The following is a 25,000-nucleotide window of genomic DNA, read 5'->3' as shown; positions in this document are numbered from 1 at the left end:
CAAAAATAGGAAACAATCCAGAAATTAAACAGTTTGACCCACAATAAAAACAAGCAATATTTACATTAGATGTTTTGTATGACTTGTTTAATCATCTAAGGAAGGGAGATTTATGGATGTGTTCTTCAGGGTTCCCACTCTTTTCCAGAGATCATTTTCCAGGACATTTCCAGGACATTTTCATTGATGATCAAGCTGGTATGACAGTCTAAATTTAGTTCCTAAATAGTCTAATATGTTCCTCTCAGTGGAAGTCTACATTGAAAGACATGTAGTCTAGGAGTCTAGGAGTTTCTGTGCAGCTGTGTCGCTCTTTTTGTTCCGTTTGTTTTCACTATCGGGAGTTTGCACTCCTACTAGCTAGAGCAGGGGTTCTCAAACTTTTTGGATCCAGGGACCCCTTACAGGTGGGAAAATTGACCCTCATAATTGTAACACAGATTAAGCACATTAGTGATGTGTCATGATCAAAAGCTGCGGCTCTGAGAACCGATGCTTTATAGTGAATCAGAAGAGCCGGCTCGCATTGAGAGAGAGCCGGCTCACAGTTTTTTCCCTTTCGTTTTCTTCTCACAGTGCTCAACCCCAGCTCTGCTCACAGCAGAACTTTGTGTTGATTGGTCAGCTTGGCAGCCATGCAGCCAATCACGTGAGGATATAAGAGACAGGTGATGGAGGGGAGGCTCTGTATCGCCGCTTCATCTGTTCCTTCAGAGAGAGACCAGGCAAATACTCACTGAGAGGAGAAATCAGATCAGCCCATCCAAGCTGAGGCATCGGAATTTTCTCAATGCCAACCTGAGGACATTAATAATGTTTGCTTGAGTTTGGTTCTGGTTCTGTTTGCTTGAGTTCGGTTCTAGTTCAGTTCTGGTTCGGTTCTGGCACGGTTCTGGTTCGGTTCGGTTCTGGTTCGGTTGGGTTCTGGTTAAGTTCTGGTTCGGTTCGGTGCGGTTCTGGTTCTGGTTCAGTTCTGGTTCAGTTCTGGTTCGGTTCTGGTTCGGTTCTGGCACGGTTCTGGTTCGGTTCGGTTCTGGTTCGGTTCTGGAACGTTCTGTTTCGGTTCTGGTTGAGTTTGGTTCGGTTCTGGTTCGGTTCTGGTTTAGTTCTGGAACGTTCTGGTTCGGTTCTGGTTGAGTTTGGTTCGGTTCTGGTTTAGTTCTGGAACGTTCTGGTTCGGTTCTGGTTGAGTTTGGTTCGGTTCTGGTTTGGTTCTGGCACGATTCTGGTTCGGTTTGCTTCGGTTCTGGTTCAGTTCTGGTACGTTCTGTTTTGGGTCTGGTTTGGTTCTGGTTGTGTTTGCTTGAGTGTGGTTCTGGTTCTGTTTACTTAAGTTTCGTTCTGGTTCTAACTCTAATCCGAACCCTAACCCGCACCCTAACCCTAACCCTAATCCGAACCCTAACCATAACCCTAATCCGAACCCTAACCCTAACCCTAATCCGAACCCTAACCCTAACCCGAACCATAACCCTAACCATAACCCTAATCCTAACCCTGACCCTAATCCGAACCCTAACCCTAATCCGAACCCTAACCCTAATCCGAACCCTAACCCTAACCCTTATCTGAACCCTAACCCTAACCCTTATCCGAACCCTAACCCTAAACCTAACCCTAATCCGAACACTAACCCTAACCCTAATCACAACCCTAACCCTAACCCTAATCTGAACCCTAACCCTAACCCTAATCCGAACCCTAACCCTAACCCTAATCTGAACCCTAACCCTAAACCTAACCCTAATCCTAACCCTAATCCGAACCCTAACCCTAATCCTAACCCTAATCTTAACCCTAACCCTAACCCTAACCCTAATCCGAACCCAAACCCTAACCCTAACCCGAACCCTAACCCGAACCCTAATCTGAACCCTAACCCTAATCCTAACCCTAATCCGAACCCTAACCCTAATCCTAACCCTAATCCTAACCCTAATCCTAACCATAATCCTAACCCTAACCCAAATCATAACCCTAACCCTAATCACAACCCTAACCCTATCCCTAATCCTAATCCTAATCCTAACCCTAATCCTAATCCTAACCCTAATCCTAACCCTAACCCTAATCCGAATCCTAACCCTAATCCGAACCCTAACCCTAACCCTAATCCTAACCCTAACCCTAATCCGAACCCTAACCCTAACCCTAACCCTAATCCTAACCCTAATCCTAACCCTAACCCTAATCTTAACCCTAACCCTAATCCGAACCCTAACCCTAACCCTAACCCTAATCCTAACCCTCACACAAATCCGAACCCTAACCCTAACCCTAACCCTAATCATAACCCTTACCCTAATCACAACCCTAATCCTAACCCTAATCCGAACCCTAACCCTAACCCTAATCCTAACCCTAATCCTAACCCTAACCCTAATCTTAACCCTAACCCTAATCACAACCCTAACCCTAATCCTAACCCTAATCACAACCCTAACCCTATCCCTTATCACAACCCTAACACTAACCCTCACCATAACCCTAACCCTAATCCTAACCCTAACCCTAATCATAACCCTAATCATAATCACAATCCTAACCCTAATCACAACCCTAACCCTAACCCTAATCCTAACCCTAACCCTAATCATAACCCTAACCCTAATCATAATCACAACCCTAACCACAACCCTAACCCTAACCCTAATCACAACACTAACCCTAACCCTAATCATAACCCTAACCCTAATCATAATCACAACCCTAACCCTAATCACAACCCTAAACCTAATCCTAACCCTAACCCTAATCCTAACCCTAATCCTAACCCTAATCACAACCCTAACCCTAATCCTAACCCTAATCATAACCCTAACCCTAATCATAATCACAACCCTAACCCTAATCACAACCCTAACCCTAATCCTAACCCTAATCACAACCCTAACCCTAATCCTAACCCTAATCTGAACCCTATCCCTAATCCTAACCCTTACCCTAATCTGAACCCTAACCCTAATCTTAACCCTAACCCTAACCCTAACCCTAATCCGAACCCAAACCCTAACCCTAATCCGAACCCTAACCCGAACCCTAATCTGAACCCTAACCCTAATCCTAACCCTAATCCGAACCCTAACCCTAATCCTAACCCTAATCCTAACCCTAATCCTAACCCTAACCCAAATCATAACCCTAACCCTAATCACAACCCTAACCCTATCCCTAATCCTAATCCTAACCCTAATCCTAATCCTAACCCTCATCCTAACCCTAACCCTAATCCGAATCCTAACCCTAATCCGAACCCTAACCCTAACCCTAACCCTAATCCTAACCCTAACCCTAATCCGAACCCTAACCCTAACCCTAACCCTAACCCTAATCCTAACCCTAACCCTAATCCTAACCCTAACCCTAATCTTAACCCTAACCCTAATCCGAACCCTAACCCTAACCCTAACCCTAATCCTAACCCTCACACAAATCCGAACCCTAACCCTAACCCTAATCCTAACCCTAACCCTAATCATAACCCTAACCCTAATCACAACCCTAATCCTAACCCTAATCCGAACCCTAACCCTAACCCTAATCCTAACCCTAATCCTAACCCTAACCCTAATCTTAACCCTAACCCTAATCACAACCCTAACCCTAATCCTAACCCTAATCACAACCCTAACCCTATCCCTTATCACAACCCTAACACTAACCCTCACCATAACCCTAACCCTAATCACAACCCTAACCCTAATCATAATCACAACCCTAACCACAACCCTAACCCTAATCCTAACCACAACACTAACCCTAACCCTAATCATAACCCTAACCCTAATCATAATCACAACCCTAACCCTAATCACAACCCTAAACCTAATCCTAACCCTAACCCTAATCCTAACCCTAATCCTAATCACAACCCTAACCCTAATCCTAACCCTAATCATAACCCTAACCCTAATCATAATCACAACCCTAACCCTAATCACAACCCTAACCCTAATCCTAACCCTAATCACAACCCTAACCCTAATCCTAACCCTAATCTGAACCCTAACCCTAATCCTAACCCTAACCCTTACCCTAATCTGAACCCTAACCCTAATCTGAACCCTAACCCTAACCCTAATCCTAACCCTAACCCTATCCCTAATCACAACCCTAACCCTAACCCTAATCTGAACCCTAACCCTAATCCTAACCCTAACCCTAATCACAACCCTAACCATAACCCTAACCCTAACCCTAACCCTAACCCTAACTCTAACCCTAATCCTAACCCTAACCCTAATCACAACCCTAACCCTAATCTGAACCCTAACCCTAATCCTAACCCTAACTCTAATCACAACCCTAACCCTTATCACAACCCTAACCTTAATCTGAACCCTAACCCTAACCATAACCCTAACCCTAATCCTAACCCTAATCTGAACCCTAACCCCAACCCTAATCCTAACCCTAACCCTAATCACAACCCTAACCCTAATCACAACCCTAACCCTAATCTGTACCCTAACCCTAACCCTAACCCTAATCACAACCCTAACCCTATCCCTAATCATAACACTAACCCTAATCCTAACCCTAATCACAACCCTAACCCTATCCCTAACCACAACCCTAACCCTAATCCTAACCCTAATCACAACCCTAACCCTATCCCTTATCACAACCCTAACCGTAACCCTAATCCTAACCTTAAGCCTATCCCTATCCCTAACCCTAATCACAACCCTAACCCTAATCACAACCCTAACCCTAATCATAACCCTAACCCTAGGATCAGGGTGAGATTGGTTTTGTAACAGAAATGCACAAAATTGGGCAGCACGGCGTGCACTCAACTTTCAATGAATGGGGATGTGTTTTGTTAATCGGGTCAGGTCGCACGCAGCCATGTTGGAATAATTTTCCAGGACTATATGTGATTTTCCAGGACATTTTACTTTTTCTCCCATTTTCCAGGTGTTTTCCAGTACTGGAAAACTGGTCAACTGTTTTCCAGGTTTTCCAGATTTTCCAGGACGCGTGGGAACCCTGGTTCTTTGACATGGTCCAGTATAGCAGAATTTATTGCACCCTTAGGACAAAAAAGGAAGTCATCGCAAGATATGGAATATTTAACCTAACATTTTTCAAAGTTTTCAAAAAGCTTAGTCCACTTTGTGAGAGGCTTCTGTGATCCTGCCTTTTGTTTGTTTCAAGATAACAGTATATGTGCACGAAAACCTATTCTGTCAAACTTTGCCACCTTCAAAGCTTCCACTTCCTTTATCAGTTTTATTACTTTGGGGTTCAAATAGATTTCAACATTGTGGAATGGAGAGGACAAAAAAAAACACAGGCAAGACTGAAAATTGTTTTTTGTGTTACACAGGACTGTTATAACAAATTATAACACATCGAAGGCCCCCAAAAAAAGCCCTGGGCGGTTCTTTTTCCTGTTGTATAGAGATTCAGCCACTACCCTCTTTTTTTCTTCCTCCATTGTACTCTGTCATATTACATTTCCGTCCCAGGGGAAGCAAATCTCTGACATCTCGGTGGATTACTGCTCCTCTAAAGCCCCTCTGGACGACACGCGACCCTTGGAGGAGGAGTGAGAGTAAACCCTAATCTGCCCTTCTCTGCCCTCTTCCACCCTGCATTGTCCCCGAGGAGCACAGCCAGCGTGTCTCCACGTCACACTGAGTCATTAGTTGTGTCCGTGAATCAAACCGGCAGCAATGTTTCCGTATAGAGAAACAGGGGAGGGTCCGTGGTGTTTATATTTGCAGAATATAATGGGATAAAAGCGGATGAATATTAATCAAAAGAGCTGTAATACACAGACAAAACAAATGCTGACATGGGAACCGAGATCATCTGCATGCTTTTGCAACCGTCCGGAAATTTGGCATGGTTACGGAATTTTTGTGCCACATTTGGCTCATATCTCCAGCCGCTGTTTGTCCACAAATAATGAGGTCACAGCCACAACTCGTGAATTTGTGCATGCTAACATGACAACCATACTGCTGTCTCTTTGAATCCAGACCACCCCAGCGTATGGTCTAAGTGCACATTTCTATTTCTACATCTGCATGGAAGCACATTCTTTCACACTTCAAGATTTATTTCCCTGTCTGTAATTTACCGTATAATTAGATGAACCAAATAAGAGTTAGGGTCAGCATGATTAAGGGTGACACTACATTTAAAGTATCTTCAGTGTTGCTCCATGGATGTGTGAAAAATAATCAAAGCAATTCATGTAACATTAATTTAGTTAAACATACTCAACATTTCAGTAACCAAATAATAGCTTAAATGTACCACCACAAAGAATACCAGGTAATACCATCTGACCAGTTCTCATACAAACACCATAATAAAGTTATTTCTGATAATTTGTGTCAAAATATATCACTCTTTGAATTAGCTATCTCTCTACACTAGTGTGTAAGGTAAGAAATGAATTCCCATGTCAGATGTAATTTATCAAGTTATTAAAGGTGCCTTCGTAGTTTAGAGTCAATATATGACTACACATTGAAATTAAAGCTGCTGTTGGTAGTCCTTGAATAAACATCAGTTCAGGGAGATATTTCGAATGTCAACACTACCCCTCCATACCAGATTTCCCTCTCACTACATCCCTCTTCCCCCCTCTCTGAGGACCAATCAGGAGAGTGGCTCTGATTGGTCAGAGCTGACGGGAGCAATTGTATACAGAGACATATGAAAATACAGAGATCACGCCATTATCTCAAAATACCCAATTTATTGATGGGTGTTGATGAGTGTTATGACTTTTTTTGCCAAACACAGCACAAAATAAGTCCGTTTTTGTTTTTACCCCAATCCTACCAACTGCAGCTTTAAGTGAACTAAACTAAAAAATAACATTGCTTTAAAATGTTAATTTATACATACAAGATGTATTTGAAAGTTTTTTTCACATCCATGCCCTCCTACACTCTACAAAGCGACCAGCTTTACTTCAACAATATAATAGTCATAAGCAACATGCAGTCCAAAAAGCTATAAGCATCCAACCCAAAAATAAAACATCTTATAAAAGAAATATCTGGAGCCAAGTGCACCAGCCGGATGTAAAACAAATGGGTCATCTGTTATCTGTTGAAAACCTCTCCAAAAAGTTGAACCATAGACTTTACAAGAAAACTTTGTAAGGGATGGGTTCGAGTTATTTTAATTTGTCGAGGTGACTACATTTCTTGTTTTTAAATAATCTCAAATTCCAACTAACAGACAAGTCTACAGGTAAGAAAACACGTAGAAAAAAATCAAAATGGAGCCCAATTAATCCCACACGGCTAAACACAGGATCACAGCGGCTGTTGGTACAATGTCAAATGGTTTGCAGAGTGTTTCTAAAGCCAGCAGAGCTAGCACCACCATCCTTTAGCCGGAAATGCAGGTTAATTACCACATACCAGTGCTGGTTCTGCTCTACTCTACTCCGGCATGTGGTAATATGCTAGTTTAACCAGACAAAGCCTCACACAACATGATTCCATTTGTCATGTCATCTGTGTTTGTTTACTAATGAGCATTGTAAGCAATGTAGCATTATGGCAGTAGCTCCGGCTTGTGGCAGATTGCTGTGCAAAAAAACAATTAATTGTTAAGTCAACTAAATCTGCACATCCCTATTTTAATATCTGTTGGTTGTAGGGTCAAAGAACTGGTTCATAATTTCATCCTGAGTATTTTCTACTTTAGGCTCAAAGGCAGATGATGAAGACACAACTGATTCTAGTCTTTTGTGATTACATGTTTGTTGACTGTAGGGTGTAATATCCATCATAAGACAAACAAATAAAATGCCTTGCACATTGCAAGGCACCATATCATTCATTTAACATAGCATAAATAACTGAATTAAGAGACCCACCATGCACAGTGCTGAGTTCTCAAATTTTCTTAGCAAGCTAGGTCCCAGTCATAAAACTTATAGCAGTGTTTTAGTTGTAGTTGTAACCACAATCCAAGTCAAGCAGTGTTCAAGTCTGAGTCAAATTGGAGTAACCCAAGATGAATCCATGTCCAGTCCTTGTTCTCTGAGGATTTAATAAAGAGACATCTCACTTCAGACTATTTCCTCTATGAAAGTTGATGGACTGTGTAGGACCTTTTGGATGTGCAGGAAACACATTACATGTATTAACATTCTGACTGGCCCTTTCAGAGTGTCTGGAGATTGATCTCATGAATCCTACAGATTTGATAAACTCAAAAACATTTTTTTATTTTGAATTTTTGCTTATTCAGCTTCTTAGACCCAGTGGTTGAGTCACTTTAGGAGCTATCGTCAGCTAGCAACTTGCTAACAGTAATGTTATGAACAGCCAAAGTAGTATCTTACTTGCTTTTCTGGGTGCATTTATGACAAAAGTTTTAGGGAATACAAAGTGCAACTTCTCTACAAAACACAAGAAAGCTCTCAGGCAATGCAAGTTGGAAACCAAAAGATCAGAGCAAAATTTCACACTATACCCCAAAGTCATAAACAAAGATTCATGTACTGTTATCCTTCAAGACACAAAGACAAACCATGTTAGCATTAAAACTCCATCAAACTCAGGAGTTACTTACAACATAGTCCAATCTGTCTCAGAAGAAATGTTGTTTTTCTTAACCAAAGCAAGGGAAGAAATACAGAGGTACAATTACTTTTTCTAGCTCCGTGCCCTTCTGTTGTGAAAATCCATTAGAGTTCACTCCTCCATGGAGAGAGAAACCAATTAGCACTCTGGGTGTCACAGCAAGGTGAGGGCTTAATAAAGCATTTAAGAGTGTAAACCATTATCGTGATGACAATGTCAGAGTTCATTAACAGAAAAAAATGACACTCATTCTCACAATCATAACAGCCTCTTTGTAATGTTTGTAGAAACCGCAGAAATTCAAGTTTCCTTGGTTTGCACTAAATGTGTGCTATCAGTGTAAGATTCGTAAAGATATATTTATTAACATTATGTAGCTGTTGCCATTCAAAGTTCTCTGTGCTGGAAAAATGGATTACAGGGCGTTGTTGAACATTTCAGTCTAAAATTATGGAAAGTGCACAGCTGGCCTACCTGGGGAAAAAAGTGCTGGAGTGAAAATTACTTAGTCCTCTCTGAAACTGTCTCAAGTGGGGTGCACAAAATGTAAAACAGTAGCAATATTTGATCTTATAATTTGCAATAACTCTTACCGCTAGCCCTTATTTGTAGTTTTGCTTTCATGTCTAAATCTCAAAATGAAGGGACCCTTTCTTGTAAAAAAAGACTGCTTGAGAAAGTGGCCTTTACTTTTCTCGTTCTTACTGTACTCATATTTGAAACTGTCTTCAGTTGTCAACTGATTAGCATATGTTTACTGGATTAAAAACATGTATGAGTCATTAGTGCCGCATACAGCTTACTGTGGTGCAGCAATGCAAAAAAAATAAAAAGCACTGGTGGCCTTTTCAGGGTAGTGTGCGTGTTTGTGGCGTGCCTTCAGTTTAGTTTTTCAACATGGCCCTGGGGATGGCATGTGGGTCTGTCTGGCAGTCCACCGTGTTTGTCCAGACTAGAATATCTAAAAAAACAGACATGTTTTATGTTGAAACGCCAAGTACTACACCTTTATATCAAAAGCTTTCTATTTAACCCTGTGTTGCAGATCAGGCCTCAGTTCTCCTCTGCAGTGTTCCTCTGTTGTTTCATCAAGCATCAACATTTTTTGTCCATTTAAAATTCAGGTTTCATCAAAATACCTGCAAAACCAAAAATACTCTTAACAGCCTCTGCTTAACTGTGTAATTGTGACTGATCTCTTACTACAGTTTCCAAATAGAAATGTAGAATCTATACATGTAGCACTGGACGTTTGGTATTAGAGGTGTTATGTTCTCTTTTGTTGTAGTCTGAGTAGTATTGACAAAATATGTATCCTTAGACTTTGGTGAATGTACAAACAGTCCATATGGAGAGCAAAAGCAGGTGGAACACAATCTACCATAATGACATCCCTGCTCTAATCAGACAAAAATCTATTTATCTCAATAAATGATGTGTCATGATCAAAAGCTGCAGCTCTGAGAGCCGATGCTTTTATGAGAGAGAGAGAGCCGGCTCCCAGTTTTTTTCCTTTAGCTGCTTAGCTCTCACAGTGCTTAGCCCCAGCTCTGCTCACAGCAGAACTTTAGAGAAAACTTATTTTGATTGGTCAGCATGGCAGCCATGCGGCTAATCACATGTGAGGATATAGGATCATACCATTATGTTGCTTGAGTTTGGTTCTGGTTCTGTATGCTTGAGTTTGGTTCTGGTTCTGTTTGCTTCAGTTTGGTTCTGGTTCTGTTCTGTGGATATGTTTGCAGTTTTTTGTTAATTTGTGCAACAAAAAAGTTTGATTAAAATACTAAACAAAAGTAAGAATGGTTTTGTAACAGAATAAATGCAGAAAATTAGGCAGTTATAAGGCTTCTCATAAAAACAGTGTATGTAAAAGGGTTTTCAACACACAAACCATTAGTTTTTGCAAAGTTAAGGTAAAATATACTGCTACAAAAGATCCTAAATTAAAAGCCGTTTAGGAGTCGAAAGAGCCGGCTCTTCTTTGGGAGCCGGATCAAAAGAGGCTGCTCTCTGAAAAGAGCCGAACTTACCATCACTAATCTCAGTAGATAGGTATTGGCATGCAAGTGATACCCCACTTTAGATCAAAAATGTATTTGAGTAAAACTTTTTAAAACTTAAAAAACTTATCAGCTTGGTGCTGTGTTGCAAAAGACAATCAACATTTTGATTTCCTGACTACCTGGAATGTGTCAAAAATAATCGGTCAAACGTCAACCCAACAAACAAGCATCTTATAAGTTATTTTCTTTTTATTGATACCAAACTTAACAAAGCTGCTTTTTTACTTTTTCAAAATTTGCAACATGGTATTGCAAATTCTACGGCAAACCTTTAATTGCAAGTAAATCACAAGATAACTGCTTTGTTTTTCAGCGTCATTCCACTATAGTGAGCTTTGTTAATTACTATTTACAACTTTGTGACAGTAAGCATGTTAAGAGTCTTACATTAGCCTTAGCATTGATGTCAAAGCTCTACTGTATTCGAATAAAGAGAATATCACCTGATGATGACCCCATACTACAAACACAATGCAACTGCAGTTAAATAGTACAAAAATATATTCAAACTGTTTCATCCAGAAATAACCATGTTACCATGATGAGAAAAATACAAAGTGACATTTAGTCTGACCTCATCTTACATCATGGTAGCAGCCTCTAATGAGTTAGTATTAGCCTCTTGGGTTCTTATTGCTTCAATGTTAACAAACAACTTCCTCTACTTATGCAACAAAAACAGAGCCACATCTCTTTCTTGCCATCTGTCGAATTAAGTCAGTTCGTTTGGCCTTTAGCTCTGTTTTAACTCCGGAGATGAAAAATATTGGCCTCATTGGCTCAGTATGTGTTCAGCATTCTTTGGCCTCCCATTTAGCGCAGCTCTCCTTTTTTATGCACAGGTAGTTTGCTGTGTGTGCGAGCTGGCAGCTGCCCATGGCTTTTTATTCAGGGGGGCTGGTGAGAGCCATTGGACCTCAACCAGATGGACCAGTGAACCAAAATAATGGGCTGAAAGTGGCTGAGGGCTTCATAGGGCTGCAGACTGGGTGCTACTTTTCTGTAGTGTTAGCACTGCTCATAATCCTTTCACCGTACAGGGAGTCATTCCGTTCAACTTTGGTATGAGGAGTACTGCTTAATGGAGATTGAAGTTTTCCCATTTGCAGGTTCAATTTGTTACTTTGTAGAATTGCCTTAAGGACACTAGAGCTTGATTTGTCTGTAAATAAAAATACAATTTAATGAGAATATATTATATGCAAAAACATACCTATCAAACTCTGGGTTATACATGTAAAAGTTGGACCAATCCTACATTTTTTTTCTATTTTCTTAACCCTCCTGTTATGTTGGTCTCTTAGGGACAGCAATACAATTCCTGGGTCAACTTGACCCGAGGCATATTTAATGATCCAAAATTGTCAGAACCCCAATAAATCTCCCAAAACATTTTTAAAATCATGATTAACTCCATTACTAACCATTTGAATCAATATTTAGTGCAATGGTGTTCTTTAATTCTCACAGACCATGGTTCAATGAGGATAACTCACATGAAATTCATGTTAAAACTTTTTTTTAATGTACTTTGGAAAGACCTAAATATAAATAAAACAGTTGTACATGACTTTTTCAAATGATTTCAATTTTTGATTTTATTTTTTTTTTATGAAGTGATGTTGATAAATTAACATGAGACACCTCTTCTGTCACATGCTGCCCAGATTTTTATGCTGTATTTAGCTGGTTTGGAAGGCATATATTTCCTAAAATGGAAAGAACCTCTGAATGTCTATAGCCTTTCACCCACTGTGACATTAGGGCCTGGGTTATAGAGAAGTGGAAGTTGCTCTACCCACTTGTCCCTCACTGTTCTTAGGGCTGCCATCTTGTCTCTCTTCGATCCCAGCTCCTGCAGTCAAATGGCAAAGTGTCCTTGGGCAAGGAATTTTCATTTTATATGGTATTTGCGCTAATTAAGCCTAGCAGAAAAGGTTTCATCGTGAAAAAATACTTTTAACTTTTTTTTCAGATTTTGGAACTTTAAAATGGGTCAATTTGACCCGAAACATAACAGGAAGGTATATATTTCTTGTGCTTTATTACACCTTAATTGGATAGGACATCTAACAAGAGAAGGGAAATGTCGGGAGTAGGGAGCATAGTTCCCATATATAACCTACAGGTTATAGGAAAATGCATTTTAAATTAAAGATCATGGAAGCAGAGTTAGAATTCGTCTTATTACCCACTCTTAAAAGAACAACAGAGCAACATTATTCTGTTGGCATATTTATAAATTTCAGAGGAAAACTGCCAGATATAGGCAGCTCTAGTTTTTCAGAAAATGTAGCTATAGGATCCCTCCAATGTCTTTTGTTTCTGTTCACAGAAGCTTTACAGGAATCATTAAACATTAAAAACAGATACCAGTCCAAAGTGCTGTGACTTACATTATACTGTATCTGAATGCCCTATTGGCCCGCAAACAAATTTGGGGGTAATACAATTGTGTAAAGAGCAGCAACTAAAAATCACTTTTAGGGAAAAATAGAACCACTTAAGGTTGTTTTTTTAAGTGCCTTTCTGAGTGAGTGTGCACATCTTATTCGTACCAGCACTGCAGTTTCATGCCTGACTGATGCTGAATCATCTCCTGAGGCATAACAGACAATTTAGTATTGATTAAGTAATTTCCCTCCAATATCTGCCTCCAGCTCCAACCACTTACCACCCTTCAAAAGGAGCAATACAATCATATTGTTCTATGATTACATAACAGTGACACACTCAATTCTTCTTCTCTGCCACTATGTGAATTAAAGCGATACTTTTATGGCTGTATGGGGAGGGCTTGAGCTGATATTGTAGGACTCATTTTGAAACGTAACACTGTAATGTTCTCATAGATGCCAAGTTGTTTCATTAACTATGAAATATATTCTTTGATATGGAGCATAATTGCAATATGTTGTCTTGCCTGTTTATGTTTTGTTTTATTGACCCATTTGTCTTTGGCTCCAGGACTCACTGCAGTGCTGTTGCTGTAAGGTTATTTTGCGGAACCACTTTTCAAAATTGGCAGGTCTATAAGCAGTGAACTGCAGAAACTCTCAAGTCGAGACATTAGACCTCTTTGCTTTATCAAGCATGGCTGACGCTTCTTAATCACACTTTGTTGTAAATTTATTTATTGTCTCCTCTTTGTTCCATTTTTTTTTTTAAGTTATATTTTGTGGCATTTTTGCCTTTTAATGGATAGGACAGCTGAAGAGAGACAGGAGATGTTGGAGAGTAGAGAGTGGAGGAAGACTTGCAGCATATGGTCAATGCACGGGAGTCGAACCAGTGAGCGATGCAAAGAGGATTAAAGGCCAAATTTCACCAGATCCATGTCCAGTCTGTCTCCGATCCGTCATGGCACCAGATCTGATAGGTTTCTATTCTAGTCAATGTGTTAACTTCCACTGGATCCGCTCCGTTGCGTTCTGGCTGCGTCTCTGATCCAGCAGGTCGGAACGCAATGGATAAGGTACGCAAGACTTACATTTTTTCCAGAGCACGACGCATCAATTCAGCACAGAGCAGATGGAGCGGGACAGGAAGTCAGGCACCAAAACAAAATAAAAACACTCTTTGTTATCGTTAGATCTTTTTAACTTAACTATGACAAAAAAAATAGCATGTTAGAGCGGAGCCAGGCCTGGAGTCATCAGGTCAGAGGTTTTCAGAGGCTGATAAAGACAACGTGATTCCTTGACTCAGTGATTGCCGTGGGAAAACCTAGGTCACATGTCTTCAGCTGTTCCGGTGGTCCTGCTCCGTGCTGTGTTCCTAAAAAACAACCGGTGGGTGTTTATGGACAAGAGCGCACGGAGCTGGACTGCAGCGGATCAGAGACGGACCGGACACGGATCTGGTGGAAGTCCTGTGTAAAACCTCTGTACATGAGGTGCGCACTGAAATCACTAGGCTAACAGTTCCCCCTTTGTTCCCTTTCTGTACTGTTGGTGTAGTATAGCATCATAGAAACAGTCATATTTTAACATTAAACACATTTAAATCTGACTTCTAGCTCCACTAAATAGGACAATTTCCCATGCCTAAAATTTGAACTATGTAAAGACATGTTGTATTACCTGGCTGTGTTAAATACTTAATTCTTATTGGTCAAAAATCCACCACAACTATGATCAATTCTCAAGAGCAAAAGCAACAAAATCTGATCACACACGTCATATCAAATCAGTCAGTGGAAAAGAGTCTGGCACCATTTACTTCTGCCTGTTGACACTGCCACAAACCTAATTTCCGTTCTCAGGCTGGCCTTGAGAGTCTGGAATAAATGACTGTTACAGGGTAGAGATGTGGAAGCAGCCTGAGAGGTTTCCCCACACTCCATACATGTATCAGTCTACACAGGGCCGGCCCGTGGCACAGGCAGTACAGTATAGGCAAATGCTAGGGGTGCCGGCCATCCATAGGGGGCGCCGCTAAATGAGTGAGCAAGAAAATTTGAAGACAATAGGAAAAACAAATTGTTTTATCTAATAACATTTTGGATTAAATTGCTAAATGATGCAAGTAAACATTTAAAAGCTTGTGATTCACTTTTGGTTTTAAAAATAATGGTATGCAAATCAGTTTTTGAAGTCTTTAAGTGTTTATGATTTACCTGTTTTTGTTTTGTTGTTGTTGTTTTCTTTATACTTTGGAAGCTGTTAGCTTAATTAGATATAAGATTTAGGCTGGGCTTAAATAAGCATAAATAAGCACGGCTCACTATCTTCTTTATACTTTGGAGAGCCTTCAAAAAGGTCAATGTTTTCCCAAGTGTTTTATCACTCTAAGTTAAATGTTTAATGTATGTTTCCCATGGTCAAATGAGCTAAAATTCCAGACCTACATCTTTCATTAACTGATGCTAATTCCTTTAAACTAATGCTCTCAGATTTGGAGGTGAGTTATCTCGACTTGAGACATTGATGTCTCCACAGTGTTGTAAAAAGGTTTTTGCCTTTTAAACTGATTATAAATGTCCATCTCCCTTTGGTCTTTTGAAATTTGAACTGTTAAAGTGAGCCATATCTGGAGGAGATTAGCCTTTATAAGACAGCATTGAGCTGTCCCCAAAGCCACAAAGGCTTAAGACGACTTTCTTTGTGTACAGTAAGAGCTTTATACTGGTGTGTAAAATTGATGGCTTTACATAAAGTAAAGGGCAGTGTAACACTGATACAACTTTTTGGCTACTGAAACATTGATGATCTGTACTTTTTTTTTTGGCTGAAAAAATGATCAAATAAATAACTTTGCACCTTTGCGACACTACAAAGCAGTAATCCTAACGTCTTTGGACCCACGTTTCTCCTTCTGGTATAATTGCAAGAATTTCAGCCAGAATGATTTATTCGAAGAGTCATTTTAATTAAAGCATCCAAGTATTGCCCTCTCAAAAGGGAATTCACTGTCTTTGATTGCAACTTAAATAAAAAAGAATGTTTCAATGATCCTTGCTGATAGCTTTTATCCAAAGTTCTCTAAATCTCATGTTCCCCTCACGTTGATGATTCATAAAAAAAAAAAAAATCTTCAGCAAAACCAACCACAAGGCTTTGTTCCATGTGTCTGCATTCTGCCTCATGTTTCCGTCCCTGAGCCCATGAGTGTGTTCATGGTTTTATGCATGTGCTCATGAACATTTTGATTGTGGCTCACGCTTCATTGCTGCCTTTGGTCATGTCATTGTTTTACACAGGAACCTTTTATGGGGTTCAGATTGTTTGGGGATTTGGAGACCATCAGCACAATTGGCAAAGGCATAATGAATGTTTCTGTATTTTCTCCTCGTGTGGACACTTTTGCAGCAGTAAAAAAAAAAAAAGACTTTAGATCCACTGGAGCTCTACATCTTTGCTTGGCATATATAAAAAAGCTCTGGATAAAAGAAAACAAATTATACACAAATATACATTTAGTAAATTCTGGTTTATTTTTGCATATCCAAAACTTATTTTGTACATTTTTCTTACAGGATAGGCAGGTAAAAGGGAAATGTAACATGAACAGGAGCTCCTATTGCATTTATCATGACAGTGCAAGTAGAATAGAATTGAATAGGATTAAGCAGGCACGTTGACAACAAATTATCAAAGGCTTTCAAAGTGAAATAGAGAATTCCTTATGGATGACACAGCTGTAGGTCACAGAGATCAGGGGGATAATTCAAATGTAAAATCTGGCTTCTAAGCTTTGACAGTGTGCAGGAGAGTGTAACTCTACAGGGTAATTCAGAGTAATCTCATTCTATGGGTATGACGGGAGTAATAAGAATCCTCTGCAGGGGCGTCTGCTGGTCACTTGTAATACAGACTTAAAAAGCACACAGGTATTGTTCAAGTCTACACTCGCTGGATTTTCCTGGGCAGCCATTTGAACAGAGTCTTGTACAGCTTTTTGCTTTTCACCTTCGACTTTTTATATCTCTTAATGATGAGATTTCTGAGCAGGCCAAAGTTCAAAGGCTGGGTCAGGTGCAGGGAGAAAGCATTATTTCCTCTCGCTGAACAATTCAGGACCTCCAAGAAGCGTCTTTCCTGTTGCCTGAAATCGTACTCCACACTGGACAGACAGACATGTAGCAAAATAAGTTACTTACACTGCTGAAAACAGACACGTAAAGCAAGATCAAATCTTAAAAAATTGAGCTCTTGCTAAATTGAATGCTGTCAGATTTGCTTTCTCAGCTACAATTCACTCTGCTTCCTGTTGTTCCCCCCCCCCATGTGGGAAGCTCTTTTATTGTCAGGTTTCAAAGCGGTTGATTGGTTTGGCAGGGAAACATTCAGGGCTTGTTTTTTTCTCAAGGTGCTCACATCTTGTCTGAATATCTTTATCTCCCACTTGGCCTTTAAGGACCAGATGCCAACACATTGCAGTCAGCAATCAACTTATGTAACATCTTTTTGTCATGCAAAAGCGGTTTAGAAAATGAGTGGATCAAGAGGAATGTTTTAAATATTTCAAGATAAACTGTTTTTGGTTTTGCTTTGTGGAGCACAGGGCTTTTTTCCTCCCTCCCAAAATAAGATGATGAGAAGATTTAGATTCCTTAGCCTCTTTTAGCCTCCTATGCACGTACAGTAGTTCTGGGACAATTGGTTTTTTTTTTCTGTCATCATTTTTCTGTTGCCTCCACCTGATGCAACATTTCAGCTAATGAGTGCAAACCAAGACAGAATACTAGAGCTAAGCAATTTTGCACGATGAGTCTTGGAGAATTTGCTTCAATCTTTTCTCCATTGGCTTTTTTTTTTTTTTTAAGATCCTTTTTGGAAACAACAACAGCAGGTACATGTTCCCAACCAGATTTTTGGTGGCCGGGTTTTGATTTGAGATTTAAGTTTTGTAAGTTGACTAAGTCAAATAGCCACTACAACTGGTTTTGATGATAACTGTCTTAAAAAAATTTAAAATAAAGATATTGTGCTAAAAATTAGCATCATGAGAAACTCTTTAAATGATTTGTACATAAGTTAGGATGACAAATGATGGAGAAGCAGGACTGCCGACTGAATACTACCTTCTGATGTAGTATGAAGAAGGTACTGCATACAAACAACATACTGCTTTTGAAGGTGGTGTCTTGTATGACTCTTCTTTTCAATCTGTTATACAGAATGCAAGGTCATGTGTTGCTGAATTTTCGGTTTCGGAAAGCAGAAGTAAACAATGACCAAGCTGATAGTGAAACTGCTTCTTTAGCATCCACTCATGATTTACAAAATGGTTTATATGGAATTTAATAATTTTCCCAGACATGAACAGTTACCTGTGGGATGGGTATCGACTCTGTAATTACTAGAATTTACAAGATTCATCAGCTTTTATTTTTAGCATTACTTCACTCTAAATGTAACGGCCTCTTAAACGTCTGATACAACTCCAACACAGTAGGTCGCAATAATGCACCAAAACACTTAATAGAGCTGTGCATTGTGGGAAACGGTACGCAAGGGGGGAGATTGGTGCGCTGCATACTGAGGAATTTTCCCGAATCAGTAGACATCCGGGGAGTTTTGGCATGCTGCAGATTTTGCTCTTGTTCACAAACTGCATACTACACACTGAATTTTGGCCAAATTAGTACATACTGCTAGTATAGCCGTAGACTTTGTAATACATAGACCCTGGCTGTTTTCGAAACGGCCTGCTACATACTACCTGCTAATATAGTAGGCAGTAGGTATTGCCTACTACATACTGCTTTTGAATTTAGTCTGTAGTCTGACTGTTCTGTTTGATCTGTGTTGCAGTACGCTTGGCCAGACGTCACTGAATTTCCGGTTTAGGAATGCGGAAGTAAACAACAGCCAAGCTGATAGTGAAAATGTTTTATTAGCATCAATTTATGATTTAAAAAGTTAGGAATTGGTTTATGTGTAATTTAATAATTTTCACAGCAACTAAAAACTGAGTTCCCCCTGTCAAAATAAGAAGAGAAAAGTAAAAGATGAACGAGTCAGTAGACATTCGGTGACTTTTGGCATACTGCAGATTTTGCTCTTGTTCACATACTACTTACTACATACTGAATTTTGGCCAAATCAGTACGTACTGCTAGTATAGTAGGCGGTTTTGAAAAAAGCCATAGACTTTGTAACACATAGACTTAGTCTTTGTGACGTCACCCATTAGTTTTTGAAGCTGCTTTGAAGTCTATCATCGACAGTCGCAAAATTAAAAATGCAAACTCAACCAAATTTTCAGACAACCTAACTACAGGCAAAGAGGCAGAGTTTGGGTCTAATTTAGCTTCCTTATCAACAGCTACTGTGTGCCCACCTGTCTATCAATTCAGCTGTGCCCTTAATTATGCAACATTTTAAATTCTAATATATTCTAAACTTAAAGTTTTAAAAAAGGTGACCCTCTCCCCCGGAAATTTTAATTTGCTAATCAAGACCAACATATTTGAACCAGGCATGTGGTGTTAAAACCAGGCTATTTTGCATTATTGTTATGAATAGAATTATCCTATGTAGGGAAATATGTCTTGTTGATCAGTGAGATGAGTGGTTCAGAGGTAGGATTAAACACTTTCAAGGAATGCGTCATCACAATCTTTGTGTGAGCAAACAATATTCAGCAGTACCTTTCTTTAAATATAAATACATCGTTGTTCTACATAATGTACCACATATGCACCAATCCAACCACTCTCTTTTATGTTATTGGGTAAAAATGCAAATTGTAAGAGCACTCTGTCTGAAAATGTCGCAGAATGTAAAAATATCAGAGTGCAGGATGTCTCATTTCAAGATAAAGTACATGACCAACTTTGTACATTTTATCTCTATTCGCCAAGCTAAATAGATAATATTTATATTTCCGTCGGAAAAGCTTTTGTCTGCAGATGAACGATGCTAACAATGACTTCAGCAAGGTGACCATCATAAATCAATAGTGTAGCCCGACTGGGACTGACTTTGTTCCTCTTTGGTAGAATCAGTTTTAGAGTGTCTCAATCTCAATCTGCATAAATCTGCTGTGTGAACAGATTGAGACACAATCAGTCCATGCTTAAATTTGACATTTGCTCCAAAAAAACGATTTATGGTTTTGCTGTGAGAGGAAAATGTAATCTCCGTATGTATTCTGAGCGGGAAACAAATGAGGAGTAAGGAGCTTTTCATTTGGTAAGCTGCCCGTACAGTAAGTCATTCCTTTTTAGTGAAGTGACGGGAGCCCGCTGGCAGAGAACTGCCCAGCAACTGGGATGCCAAATGGGTTTAATCTTGATGAATTGTGTCTCATGCACAAAGGAAACTTTAAATAAACTTTTCTTTCAAAAAATGTCCTTGAATAAAGACATCCGCTGTGGTTTGCAGTGTCAAAATATTTAGTAAAGTCATTTTCAGAGTAGCTTATGATACATCTACCGAACAGAGTCCTGACATAAAATATTGATTCATTTAAATTTTTTGAGCTCACGCAAGTGTATCTAAAAGAAAGTATCCTGTCCCCACCCTTGTCGACAACATTGAGCAGCCACAAAAAGCAATTTCATACTATAAATTCATGATTTTCTGCAACAATAGTTTCATTTTGGCAAGAACTCACTTCCTGAGCTGCTTCGATCACTTATCAGTTTAAACATTGCATGCAAGCAAAATTGGCAATTCCACTATTATCTCACCTGTACACAATACAAGCAGTCTTCTGGCAGGTTGAGCAGTTTTTGAGGTCTTGCCCAGTATTGTGGCTCCGCCGCCTGGGACACAAAAAAGCAAGTAAATTAAAAAGGAGAGAGGAAATAAGTGCAATATATTCTCTCAGCTCATCTTCTCCTCTGCTTTGTATTCAGACCACTGCTGCCTGTGATTAGATGCATAACATGCATTTTACGTCAGACACCAGTCAGTTAAAAGGAGGCGGTTATTCTGAAACATGACCTCAGAGGCAGTCATGGCTTATTAGCACACACCAGTGGATGAGAATGATTGACGGAGACACGTTGCCAGAAGGGGGTTTTAATTCTTGTTATTTGTCCCAGAAGAGTTATACGGCTAAATAAATCTCTCTGAGACGTGCCCCCGTGAAACGCCCAAGCAGGTCTATGTCACACTCTCACATGCGTTCACAGACCTGTATGTAAATTTTGAACCATGGCTTCACATCTTCATATTAAAATGTAATTTACTGCATATTTATAGTGTGCACAGAGCCAACCTGATGACATCTTAACATATCTTTGCCGTCAAAAGGTGTTTGTGCAACTTGTCATATCCTAAACATTAAACCTGGACTTGTTTTGCTTTCAGGCTTTATTTAGAATGCGGGTCAATGTCTGAAACAGTCCGTAATTTAACGTTTTCTTAATTTAAAAGTAACAAAGAAATTATCAGGCACTTCCTTTTAAATTATTTCATCATGATTAATCATGGTTCACTGGCCTTCATAACCGTTAAGTGGCACATATTCTACAGATGTGGTGCAACAGACGAGGCAAAAATGTAGGCACCAGTAAACCAATTTCAACTGTAGAATCCACAGGGTTGATATCTGTTTTTTCCCACATTCAGCATACACAAGTTTTACTTAAGTACTAAATTACATAAGCTTCAATGCATCAAGTAGGATGACCTGATACCTGACAAACCTGCACTGAAGTAATATGTCATGGTTGTTGTAAAACTAAACAAGGGAGTTAAGCAAAACTGATACACAGCTCCACAACAAATGAAGAGACCACTCCAAATTTTACCTTAAATAAACTCCTTGTGCATGGAAGCAATTCTATTTCAGTGCTTGTTAAATTTTAATTCTTGCACACTGCATTCTGTTTACTGAGATACTGATTCGTTGATCACCGAACTGCTTGAACTTTTCTTTTTAAGAGGGGTTTTTCAATTCTCACGAAGAAACAGTACATGTTTATATAATGATATAATGGTCACACTGACAGCAAATACAGAGTTCCATCAAATGAAAAGCAAAGTGAACAAAAAATACAACTTAGAGAAAGGTATACTGATGTTGTTGAAGCTCCACCAAGTATTTCCTCTACTTATTTTCTGATGCATGTAAGTTTTTCCTTACAACACATGCTGATATATCTCTAATATTTATTTACTCATACTTGGTTTGTCACATTTTTCCATCCTACAGCGATTATATCCTGTAGCTTCCTCTTTTATCTTTTAAAAGGCTCAAGGGTAAAATTGCATGCTCACTCTACGTTGTGGTAAAGTCTCTTGGGTAAATAATTCAAAGCTTTGGCAAAAAGGGATTCTCAGTTTTGTTATGTGACAAATCAAATAAAAAAACTCCCTCTAGAAACTTTGGCTACTTCACATTCTCGAACAAGCTGTGAAAATGTGTTCCGCCGGCTATATTTGAAGCACATGTCTGACACATCAGGATTAAAAAAATTTAGTTTTGATGATTTTATAAATTCTCTTAAAATCCAGTTCTTTGTATAAGCTCAAGACAGGTGTTAATTGTTCATGTTTGATCCTTCAGACAAGCTTTTGTCCATTCTTCATCTGAAATTACCTCTTTAAAATCTACACTTCAGCTTAGGTGCTTGTCTTCTGAAGAATTAGGGCTCTTATCAAACATTTTAAAGAGCTGCAGTACTTATCCTGTACCAGAAATATGCATCAGTGTCAGGTCTTCTGATGCTTGAACTCCTATGTCAAGAGTAGCCAAATATCACCCAATGGCAGTTAGAAAGAGTGGTGGAGAGGATGCAAATGAAAGCATGACAGCCAAGATAAAACAGAAGTATTCTGTTGTTTAAAAATGTATATGAACTTATTTTTCTTTGCATTATTGACAGTCAAAAAAACACCGCATCTTTTTGTTTACTTAACCGGACCTAAGACCTAACTGAACATATGTTAATTGGAAGTTGGAAGGATGTTGTGTAACTTACTCAAACACAAACCTATGAGTAGTAGAAGCAGAGAAAAACATAGATTTGCAGTGGTCTCTTAATCTTTCCCGGAGCTGTATATAATATATATGTCTACTATCAAACAGCACATCTGCAGCTGCAAACCAAAACTTGGCAGAAATATATCTGCCTGCTGTAAAGGGCTACCTCTTGCCATCCCAGTAATCAATTTTTTTCTCCACTAAAACAAAGCTAAAAAAAAATAATTCAACAAATACACAAACACATATACAAAAGTTTTATAGATTGCAAATCAATGTAATTTGCAAGTGAACTTTAAGTCATTGAGTGGTTCCAGTAAAGTGCTGTCTCCCTGGAAAGTCAAAGATCAGCACTGCAGAACTGCTTTTACAGTAATGTCCTACACCAGAATCTGGCAAAAAGCTACACCTGTATTGGCCTGAAGGTAGAGGATATTAATAATTCATCGATCACATCCAACCCTGCAGGTTTTGTATTGCAGTAAAGCTGTAGGTTAAATCTTTAATAAGCATTGTGGAAAAAATGAGTTTCAATATCAAATGTAACACAAGATGAAAAACATTACTCTTTGTTACTGAGAGATTCATCTCACCTGCACCACACTTTCGCCCACACATGCAGACGCTCTCTCACACACACACACACACACACACACACACACACACACACACACACACACACACACACACACACACACACACACACACACACACACACACACACACCCTCTTACCCGCTGGTGGGAGTGTGGCATGTCTCCAGGTCATGGATAATGTTAAGCAGAGTGGTTATCCTGTCCTTATTGGCTGCCAGGCTGGCCTCCACTGTCTCCAGCCTCTGCTGCAGGGCTGCTGATTTGCAGCACTGTGGGGAGGGAGGCAGCAGCAGAGCTGCTCCAACCGGGTGGGAGTGAGCCAGGCGGGGGTCCTCTGGGCACGACCGGAAGGGAGTAGGGCTAAAGTTTGAATCGGGTCTGATTATTGCTTCTGCCTTGCAGGTCTGGAGGCGGGGAGGGGATGCCGAATGCATTGTTGATGCCGGCAATGTGGGAACACGTTCAGGCCCTGTGTGAGCACAAAGCTGTCCCTGGCTGGTAACAGGCGCTGGTGCAGTAAAAGAGAGCTCTGGATGTGTCTGTGCTCGTGTTAGTGATGGAGCATCTGAATTAGAGGTTTGCTGGACTGAATATTTGTTTGCAGGGCGTACATGTGCATTTTGTAGTGCAAAGTTAATTTGTGCTGTGATAGAGGGTGTTGACTTGTTTGGATATGTCTGCTCTTCTGCATTGGATTTAAGTTTAATATTTGCACGCCTAACTGATACTCCCAGGGCAAACTTTTCTGTATTTGGATTGGTCTTCTGGGCTCCTTTAACTGGTGGGCATGCACCAGAGTGTCCCCCTTGTTCTGTTCCTGTGCATCCTGGAAAATGTACAAGTCTTTGTTGTTCTGTATTTATGCAACCCTGCAGACAAGTGCTGCTTGACTTCATTAGGGAAATGTTACTCAGAAGGCTGGTGACCTGTGATAAATTTGATTTTTCATGGTCTTTTGACTCATACACAGTTAATTCATTGATTAGATTACCATTAGATTTGTTTTTGTCAGCGTGCAACTTGCTGTTTGGAATAATGGTTGATTTGGGGTTGCTTGCTTCAACGCCTCTGATGTGGCTTTTTGACACATTTAGCGGCTCAGTAAATGCAACTGGAGTTGTTTTTGAGTTGTTTTTCTGATTGGAAACAACACTGGATAATCCAGATTCATTACTTGTTTGAGTTTTTATGTCTGTTGCCTGTTGGTGTGTGTGGAACAATGCATTTAGACTAACTCCTTTTCTTTTTTTTATTGCATCTGCTGATTGAAGTGAGCTTCTACCTGAAAAACAGACACTACTTTGGTTTTCTGCCAATGTAGATGAAGAGGTTGGAGCTGTGGGAGGTGAACTTTTCAGACTGATTGAGGAGTTCCTGAGGGTTTTAT

The 25,000-nt window shown here is 39.7% G+C and overlaps 2 protein-coding genes across 9 annotated transcripts in view; one reads left to right on the top strand and one right to left on the bottom strand.

Moving 5' to 3' along the window:
• LOC117812252 (protocadherin-1-like) overlaps positions 1–25,000 on the top strand; it is a 451,145-nt gene that overhangs the window by 38,495 nt on the left and 387,650 nt on the right. The window lies entirely within an intron of this gene.
• On the bottom strand, positions 16,546–24,049 carry LOC117812259 (inhibitory synaptic factor 2A-like). The gene is made up of 3 exons (XM_034682921.1): positions 23,752–24,049; positions 20,775–20,849; positions 16,546–17,197 (listed from the first exon to the last, which is right to left on the bottom strand). Exons 1-3 carry the CDS (start codon positions 24,045–24,047, stop codon positions 16,978–16,980), a joined length of 591 nt encoding a protein of 196 aa, XP_034538812.1. The 5' UTR covers positions 24,048–24,049; the 3' UTR covers positions 16,546–16,977.

This window comes from Notolabrus celidotus, chromosome 5 (assembly GCF_009762535.1).
Source record: "Notolabrus celidotus isolate fNotCel1 chromosome 5, fNotCel1.pri, whole genome shotgun sequence".
In the NCBI taxonomy this organism is placed as follows: Eukaryota; Metazoa; Chordata; class Actinopteri; order Labriformes; family Labridae; genus Notolabrus; species Notolabrus celidotus.
This window is presented reverse-complemented; position numbering and strand designations above follow the sequence as displayed.